Raw genomic sequence first — 10,000 nt, 5'->3', positions numbered from 1 at the left:
GCTGGAGGTCAGGGAATCAGAGCTGACAGTACATGACTGAGGTGCCCTTGAGTAAGACACCTAACCCCCAACTGCTCCCCAGGTGCTGTGGATAGGGCTGCCCACCACTCCGGGCAAGTGTGCTCACTGCCCCCTAGTGTGTGTTCACCAGTGTGTATGTGGTGTTTCACTGCGCAGATGGGTTAAATGAGGTGAAATTTCCCCATTGTGGGACTAATAAGGGTCACTTAATCTAATCTAATCTAGACTGTAGTTAGCGTCTGATACCTGCTTTATCTGATCAATACTCCATTAAATTAAATCAGGTGCTGCTGATGGAATTTAACAAATCAATGTGATGTCTTGAGGAGAAATCTGGAATTTTGTTCTTCAAACTAGATATTAAGCACATTTTCACAGTAAGAAATTCTTTCCTTTTACTGCATTAATGTTTATTTGTATTTATTTTTGGACATATGGTGATTTGACAAGCACAAACATGCTCACTGCTGAGATAAATAGTTTTAAACATTTTGTTCATGTACATGTGGTCACCACAACTGGGTTGACCCCTTAAAGCTGCACTATGTATGTTTTTATAATAATTATTTAGGTCAGAGGCGTCGGGTTTTTCACACCACGTCGTACATCTTTACGTATAAACATCACACACAGACTCTAAAAGAAGGTCCAGCTCGATGTTTTTCGGCCTCAAACGATCTCAAAATCAACATCATACTGATGAAGATGTGAAGATAATAGTAGATTATTCACTCACATCCTCAGAAGATGCTGCTTCACCGAGTTTAGACTGTTTCTATTCTATTTCAATCATCAGATTCGTCCACTCAGGGAAGAAGCACAATCCACGCTACAGAATGTTCTGCGTGCAGTTACACATTTCCACCAGAGAGGTCTCCAAATCCCCAAAATGTACACAGTGCATCTTTAATTATTAATTCCGGTAATAAATATTATATGAATGTACATGTATTGTGACACTACAGTAAAGGTTTATAAAGGTTCAGACAGACAGAAGCAGGGTTGCTCACCTGTGCAGGTGTGGATTTATCAGTAATGGGCCTCTGAGCCAGTCTGCATAAACACAGAGCACATAAACGTTAGATCATAAAATAAATACTGTACAGTAAATTACTGTAATATGAGCTCCTTAGATTTAAACTGAAATCTTATTCACACAGCAGATCTTTAGAACACTGTAAAACACTGTAGTTAGGCTACGTTAGCTAGGTGCACTTAAAATGACCCAGATAGCAGCACACATCAGCCTGCTGGCTCAATAAAGTGGGCTCCCCGCTGACCGTACGCCGCCCTCAGACCACCCAGATTATTATCATGCATACAGAGTCTAACTAGTTTTAATCTCCTCAAACAGATTTTAAATGCACACCGGCTTTTATTTTGGAAAATAAACTAAGACAAATATTATAAATAACTGAGAAAAATCTAACGACTAATATAAAATGATTCAGTTGAAAATGTTGCTGCTGACTCTGTTCTAGATTGGTTACAGCTGTATGACCTTTATTAACTATATCAATGTTAAACTATTTAATAAAGTAATTTACAAAGGTTAATAAAGAAAGAAGTGAAGAAAAATAAGTAAATTGGACTCTGAGAGGAAAATGAGAGATAAAATTTGGTGTTTTGTCTAACACTCCGCTTAACCACCAGTGGGCTGCCCGGAAACCGCTGAGCGGAGAGCCAATGGGCTGCCAGCTTTGCTGTTAGCAGGTCAACAGTAACCTAAAACCCTCTAACTGTCTGGTTATGTAGTTACACTGTTAGCCAGGTTAACAAGCCCTCTAGCATTAAAGTTTAGGTAACTGACAGCTAATGATGTTGATGGTAGTGAGACCTGGTACACGTAAACACTGTAGCTAAGCTAAGTCAGTTAGTTTCAGTTAAAACGATGTAGTTAGACTAAGTTAGCCAGGTTAGCAGGCCAGCTAAGTAGTAAGACCTTAAACACTTAAAACAATGTGTTAAAGTTATTCATAGTCAACAGTTATAATAGTATTAATGTTAGTTAGATCAGAAATCAATATCCTGACCTGCACTGTCGAGGTTAGTGAGCTGTTTGATACATGATCAGCTGGTAAAAGCTGACGGTACCAGCTGCAGTTACACTGTGATCTGCTGTGTTAGTGATGTGAAGCTGAGCGAAGTGCAGTAAAGCTCAGTGTCTGTGCTGTTAAGTGTGCGTAACGTGTCGTACTCGGTGGCGTTTCCTTTCTCCGTCAGGATCCTGAGCAGGAACTCTGCGGAGTACAGCTTCTCGGAGGTGGACGGGATGATGATGTAATTTCCAGGTGCCAGACGGCCGCGAAGCACCAGCTCCCTCTGCTGCTGTAAACCAGAGGAGAGCACCGGCTGGAGCAGAGTAACGTCCAGAGAGGTCAGCAGAGTGTTCTTAGACCGAGCCTACACACACACAAACACAGAGTAAGACACATTAACAGACGCTGTACACCAGCCGCAAACAGAAACTCTCAGACTGACCCTGCTGGGAGCGTATATGAGTCATTCTACAGACACGGCTCATCTCTAATAAACATATATTTAAGAGTGCCTTGGTAGTGGAGTTCAACTGGGCCGAAGCTGGGACACTTATCACCACAGTAGTGGAGTTTGACTGGGCTGTGAGCCAAGACACTTATCACCACAGTAGTGGAGTTTGACTGGGCCGCAAGCTGGGACACTTTTCACCACAGTAGTGTAGTTTGACTGGGCCATGAGCCAGGACACTTTTCGCCACAGTAGTGGAGTTTGAATGGCCCATAAGCCAGGACACTTATCACCACAGTAGTGGAGTTTGAATGGCCCATAAGCCAGGACACTTATCACCACAGTAGTGGAGTTTGACTGGGCCAAGAGGCAGGTCACTTTTCACCACAGTAGTGGAGTTTGACTGGGCCGTGAGCTGTGACACTTTTCACCACAGTAGTGGAGTTTGACTGGGCCGTGAGCTGTGACACTTTTCACCACAGTAGTGGAGTTTGACTGGGCTGTGAGCTGGGACACTTTTCACCACAGTAGTGTAGTGTGACTGGGCTGTCAAGAGTATTTTTATACCTTGTATATGCTAAGTTGTGTAGGCAGAAGAATTCCTTTCTGCCGTGTGTGCTTTTGCATCAGTGCCACCAGGAAGGAGCAGGTGAGCTCAGGGTCAGTGGGGTCATCATCCTCCTCCAGCAGGGTCAGGAGATACTGAGGGGTGCCTACACACACACAGTCAGAGGAAACTCAGTTAGCCCAGCAGATTAACAGTATTCACTCTGCTATTTCTCCCTGAGACAGAAGCAATAAACCCTTCTGCTTTATCGTTCACACACTACCGCACGCAAAACTGCAGGAATGCTGTAATAAAACTACTGTAGTTTAATGTAGCATCCCTTAAATTAAAACACTGTAAAACACTGTAGCTTTAAAACTTTACCAGAGACCTGCTGTTTTCTAAAGTCCACCCAGGGGAGAGGGAGATGGTTACACCTGCTTTTGGAATGGAGACCCCACAAATGGTACATGTATACATCAGTGTTTCCCAAGCCTGATCCTGGAGACCCCATGATCCATCTAACCGGCTCAGTAACAGCCCACTACTGAACTGAACTGGAGATCATCAGTCACACTGGACCTTCAGCAGGTATGTATCTGTGTGTACCTGATAAGACAGGATCCCAGCGTCCGTGGTACGATGTACAGGTCCAGGGTCTGTATGTAGCTCCGCCCCCACTCAGAGTTTCATTACTCAGGTGACACACCTCCATCATCTCGAAGTTCTGCCGGAAGTCTGACACAGACATCCTGAGAGAAAGAGCAGATAAATAATCAATACAAGCAATAACTGTTAATAACTAATACAATTAACAATCATTAATAACTAACCCAGATATACTGAGAAAGAGTCAATAATCACTAATAAGTAACCCAAATATTCTGAGAGAATAATAACAAACAATAACTACATAATGTGCCATTAGGGGGCGCTGCCACACAGTGAAAATACTGATCTTCAGTCCTGACTCTAACCGCACTGTGCAGGCTTTAATCTGAGCCCTGACTCTAACCGCACTGTGCAGGCTTTAATCTTAGCCCTGACTCTAACTGCACTGTGCAGGCTTTAATCTGAGTCCTGACTCTAACACACTGTGCAGGCTTTAATCTGAGCCCTGACTCTAACACACTGTGCAGGCTTTAATCTGAGTCCTGACTCTAACACACTGTGCAGGCTTTAATCTGAGCCCTGACTCTAACACACTGTGCAGGCTTTAATATGAGCCCTGACTCTAACCGCACTGTGCAGGCTTTAATCTGAGTCCTGACTCTAACACACTGTGCAGGCTTTAATCTGAGTCCTGACTCTAACACACTGTTCAGGCTTTAATCTGAGTCCTGACTCTAACACACTGTGCAGGCTTTAATCTGAGTCCTGACTCTAACCGCACTGTGCAGGATGAGTTTTACCAGAATTCTCCGTCCTCCACTGCGACTCTCCCCACCCGCATCTGCTCTTCCCTGCTGACCAAACTCCACTCCGGCCTACACGCACAGAAATACAGACACAGTTTATCAACATGCTATTAAATGAATGAGACAATAAGCAATTCTGATAAACAACTAAATCAGAACAATATTATCAGTATATATATATGTATATGTATATATATATATATATATATATATATATATATGTATATATATATATATATATATATATATTTATACACATACCCATCAGTGAATGGACACAGTGTTTAAAAGAAACAGGGAGGTGGTCATTATGATACGCCTGATCAGTGTATATCTATATGTATGTTTTTGCACTTCTATATTCAGTATATGTATGACAGTTTCCTTTTGCGACAGAGGGGGGCGACAAAGCTGTTTGCCTTTTCAATCCATCTCCTTTCTGTGTGCTCATTGTTTAAAAACACAAATTAGACTATTATTTTTATTATTATTATTATTATTATTATTATTAAATCTATGAAAATCTCCTCAATATAAAATAAAAGTCCTAATGACGGCGAGATATTAAACTATAAAAATACTTTGTTACACAGATATATCCTGAATATGTGTGTGTGTGTGTGTGTGTGTGTACGTGTGTGTGTGTTTTACCCATTGGTGTCGCTCCATGGCCCCTCCCACTCCACTTTACCCCACGGGTTACGCACCCGCACCAGCTCTACCTCACTGACCTTAGTGCGGACCTAAACACACACACACACACACACACACGCACACACACACACACACACACAGTAATGAACATAAAACACTAAAAACTGCTACCCTTCATCAGTAACTAGACATTTAATCTAAACATTATCTTAAATAAAATCTGAGATAAAGGTGTGGCAGTGAGAACGAGATAATTAAACTGGGGCCATCACTTAGTAAGTTGTGGCCACTCAGTATTTTGTATAGGAGGAGATGTGGCCAGCTGGACTCTGTAAACAGGTCAGGAGCTGATGAGTTTCTCACCGTTTCGAGGCCCGTCACTGAGTAAGCGTGTTTGAACAGGATTCCAAAATCATTCTTCTTCTCCAGTGGTCCCTACACACACACACACACACACACACACACACACACACACATTAACACACACACACACACACACACACATTAACACACACACACACACACACATTAACACACACACACACACACACACACACACACACACACACACACACACACACACACACACACACACACACACACACACACACATTAACACACACACACATTAACACACACACACACACACACACATTAACACACACACACACACACACACACACATTAACACACACACACATTAACACACACACACACACACACACACATTAACACACACACACACACACACACACACACACACACACATTAACACACACACATTAACACACACACACACACACACACACACACATTAACACACACACACACACACACACACACACACATTAACACACACACACACACACACATACACCAGACACAGACACACACACACACATACACACAGACACAGACACACACACACACATTAACACACACACACACACATTAACACACACACACACACACACACACACATTAACACACACACACATTAACACACACATTAACACACACACACACACACATTAACACACACACACACAGACACACACACACACACATACACACAGACACACACACACACACACACACATACACACACACACACATACACACACACACACATACACACACACACAAACAGACACACACACACACACACACATTAACACACAGACAGACACACACACACACACAGACACACACACACACAAACAGACACACACACACACACATAAGAGAGATGCTAACACTGATCACCTTCATTCATATGTTTACACTGAGTGTGTTTATATGCACTCAGTAATCTGATAACCGCAGAATGTCAGATTGTGTCAGTAACTGGTTCAGTGTGTTTTCATGCTCTTGAGTAATCAGATAATGGGGAAACTCCGGGTCTACATGAGTCAGACAGTAATCAGATTTCTGCTTTACAACCAGTCAATAAACTAACAGAATTAGACGTGACGTAAACGTAACGTTAAACTCAAACTTTATTCCGCAGCTATTTTTTTAGAAACATCGCATCACTTCACCTGAAAATATGAATTTACATCATCTAGAAGATTTAATTCCCTAATTTCATCGAGAATGTAGTCGGTTTCAGTGTCACTCCGAAAGTGTTTTGCTGCGTCTCGCGGCGACGCTGCTCACTTATTTCCGGTACCGGCGTCTGATCTCACGCATGGTCAGACTGAGAAATCCGAAAGAAATCAGAGTAAGAGTTCAAATGCACTGAGAAACCTGATTACTGAGCTAAAATCCAGCCTCTTAATCAGATTTCTTAATCAGATTTCTAGATTTTACTAGTTTTAGTGTGCTGATTACATGACCATTTGAATAATCAGATAACTGCAGAAATTATGATTATTGATTATTGAGTGCATGTAATTGTGCAGTGTGATGTACGCACTCATTAATGTGACTCTCAATATCAGTCATGACCTTATGAATTAAATTCCTCAAAATAAGGTCAGAAATTTACTCAACGCAGTTCTGTGAACGTTCTTACGTTACTGAGGCAGTAAAACACTCAGTACTGAAGGGGGCGTTAGAGAGAATGGGAGCAGCCCCAGCAGCTGAACGTGTGAACAGTAGAACAGTGTGAGCAGCTTCACCTGTTCAGTCAGAATGAAGAGGTGATGATGTAATATTTACGTGTTTATGTGAGTAACAATTTTTGCGAGAGGCTCGTCCAAACTGCGCGTCTGCTATGACAGCAGACCGTGAGAAAGCACACCGGCAGAATAGGACAGTTCACACAGGCTTGGCCGTCACTATAGTGCCCCCTGCTGTAACGCTCAGCTCGCGCTTGCTTTGCATTATGACTTGAGTCGTAAAACATTTAAAACGCAATGATGCACAAATCCACGTCCACGTAGCTCGATGCATCTGCGTTCATGTACCTGCTTGAAGCATGTTTCTGGCCTTAATCTCAGAACCGTGAAAAACTATCAAACACAAAAAGTCTCCAATTTTTTGCTGTCCAAAAGTGATCAAACTCAAAACGCACATAAAGGAGACCTTCAGTGTAAACAACAAAACTTACCCTGATAAAAAATCAGGATAAGAGTGAGTAATAAATAATAATGTTAGCGACCAGAGTGTTAGCGCAGTTGATGAGGGCTCCCCGGGCCAGCAGGGGGCGCAGGAATGAGCTAAGGTCCTGCGGGAGAGCCTGCAGCATCAGAACCTCAGTAACTCCGCCGGTCATGTCCACCAGAGCCTCGTGAGGGAACCCCATATTCAGAGCAGAGTATCCCCCCTTCAGCCTGAACACAGAGAAACACATACATTTACCGTCTATACGATCTCTGATTCTGACATCAACAGTCGGTTCTGTTTCTGATATTTTCTGTGTTAAATGTTCTATATTCTACTCTACACTGGTTGGTTTGTCTCAGATTAATAAAGGTTCTCCAGTAGAACTGTTTCAGCTCCTGCTGGCTCCTGGTTTGGGTCGTGTTTGGGTTTCAGATGTAACAGTCCCAGACAAGTCGAGTCTTAGAGTCGCGGGTTTGGGTCTGGTTTCAGTTGTACAGATCTCTGGGTTGTACTAACTTGGCGTATGCTTTCTCCAGCAGGGGGCTCCAGAACTCATTGCTCTGATTGGAGCGCAGGTAGATCAGCTGACCGTTTTGAGTGGGCAGACGGTCGTCCACCTTAACCTCCACCCACTGACCGTACTGCCAAAACTACAGAGAGAGAACGATTCAGTAAACGATTCAGTTTAATACAAACGATTCACTTCAATTTAAATGATTCAGATCATTATAATGATTCATATCAGTTCAGGATGTTTTATTCACACAAAAGTGTCATTAAAATAAATACTAAACACTAAATAAAATACTAGAATAAAATTAAATGAAATAAGAAAATCAGACATTTTTGAATAGTTTAGAGTGTGAAAGTGTGAAAATGTAAATAACTGTTAAAATTAAACACTAAACATTTCAAAACTGCAGCACTGAAACTGTACCAGCTTTTACGAACATATAAATATACTGTACAAACGCGACTGTTCAAAAGTTTGGAATCACCTGTTATATTAATCATGGTGTATAAAACATACACCATGTTGACTTAAAGGCATTTTTTAGATCTTTTACTTGATATAAAAAAAATGGAGTTATGACATGCTGTCAATTAAATATTGTAATTATTTATTTACAATATTTAATTTATAGCACATTTATTTTTTGGCAAGTTATCCACCTCCAGATTTGACCACCAAATATGATCCATTTGGATATTACTTTTATTGCATAGTAATTTTATCAGAATTTCATTCTGGAAAGTAATTTTGATACAATTTCATTCTAGACGTTATTTATTAGAACCTAATTCTTGACGTTTTCAGTTTTCTCAGCCATATTAGCGTCTTCCACAGTTCTGTTCATCATTCTGAAAACATTTCTTCATTTTTTATTTATTTTATTTATTGTCTGCTGAAGCTGAGCAGGTCTAGAATGCTGGAGTATTTTTTACATTTATGTGTAACTAAATTACTTTAATATTGTTGAAAATATTGATCCCAAACTTTTGACCAGTAGAGTAAATATACAGTATATTGTAGATTTATCATACAGACATGAGAGATACTGAAACAGCACATGTACAGGAGTAAATAGATTTATGAGTGGAAATGAATATTAATTACACATTTATAATGTATAATAAAGTGTAATAACAGACAGACCCTGAACGAGAAGCAGCCGTTGTATCCTCTCTGAAAACTCTGCTCTATCGGCACCACTCGCTTCAGCAGAGGAGGACACAGAGACACGGAGGCCAACGCTGAGAGGAACCAGCAGTCGTCTAAGACAGAGAGAGAGATCAATAACTCTGATACAGATCATTAACAATATCATAAAACATTAAACTACATTCACAGTTTAAACCCCCAGTTTAGTCCTCCTGACTGAGCGGCTCAGATTCGCTTCAGACTGTTACCAACTAAATTTACACTGTGCAAAATTATAACTTTTATCTTTAATCGTTTCTGAGATATAAAGGCTTCACAATGTCAAAGTGGGTGTGGCCAGAAGTTCTGCCTTAATTTTTAATGGAAAAAGATGCAAATTTTTGAAAGGTCATAATTTTTGAACTGCTGATAGTAGATGCATGAAATTTCCATGGATTTTACTTTTCAATTTATAAAATAATTCACAGTAGATACTAAATTAGTCATATTTCATAGAAGTTACTGAATAATCAATAACATATACTGAATACAGGGATGATGATGATGATGATGATGATTATTATTATTAGTAGTAGTATTAGTAATAGTGGTAATGGGCTGGCTGATATGGCGACAATATAACATCACAATAATTTTTGTCATGTTATATTATATGCATTA

At 40.7% G+C, this 10,000-nt stretch overlaps 1 protein-coding gene across 2 annotated transcripts in view; it reads right to left on the bottom strand.

The window, feature by feature from the left end:
* zgc:85932 (uncharacterized protein LOC405875 homolog) overlaps nt 1–10,000 on the bottom strand; it is a 21,137-nt gene that overhangs the window by 7,635 nt on the left and 3,502 nt on the right. For both annotated transcript variants that reach the window (XM_036555923.1, XM_036555922.1), the window contains exons 4-13: nt 9,335–9,453; nt 8,194–8,327; nt 7,733–7,904; nt 5,491–5,562; nt 5,125–5,216; nt 4,468–4,542; nt 3,665–3,807; nt 3,076–3,221; nt 2,219–2,424; nt 1,032–1,074 (exon numbers count right to left, since the gene is read on the bottom strand). In XM_036555923.1, the coding sequence (XP_036411816.1) occupies nt 1,032–1,074; nt 2,219–2,424; nt 3,076–3,221; nt 3,665–3,807; nt 4,468–4,542; nt 5,125–5,216; nt 5,491–5,562; nt 7,733–7,904; nt 8,194–8,327; nt 9,335–9,453 (1,202 nt within the window). The remainder of the gene's footprint in view (nt 1–1,031; nt 1,075–2,218; nt 2,425–3,075; nt 3,222–3,664; nt 3,808–4,467; nt 4,543–5,124; nt 5,217–5,490; nt 5,563–7,732; nt 7,905–8,193; nt 8,328–9,334; nt 9,454–10,000) is intronic.

Source organism: Colossoma macropomum, unplaced genomic scaffold, assembly GCF_904425465.1.
Source record: "Colossoma macropomum unplaced genomic scaffold, Colossoma_macropomum, whole genome shotgun sequence".
Lineage (NCBI taxonomy): Eukaryota > Metazoa > Chordata > Actinopteri > Characiformes > Serrasalmidae > Colossoma > Colossoma macropomum.
Note: the sequence above shows the minus strand (reverse complement) of the source record. Positions and strands in the feature narration are given on the sequence as shown.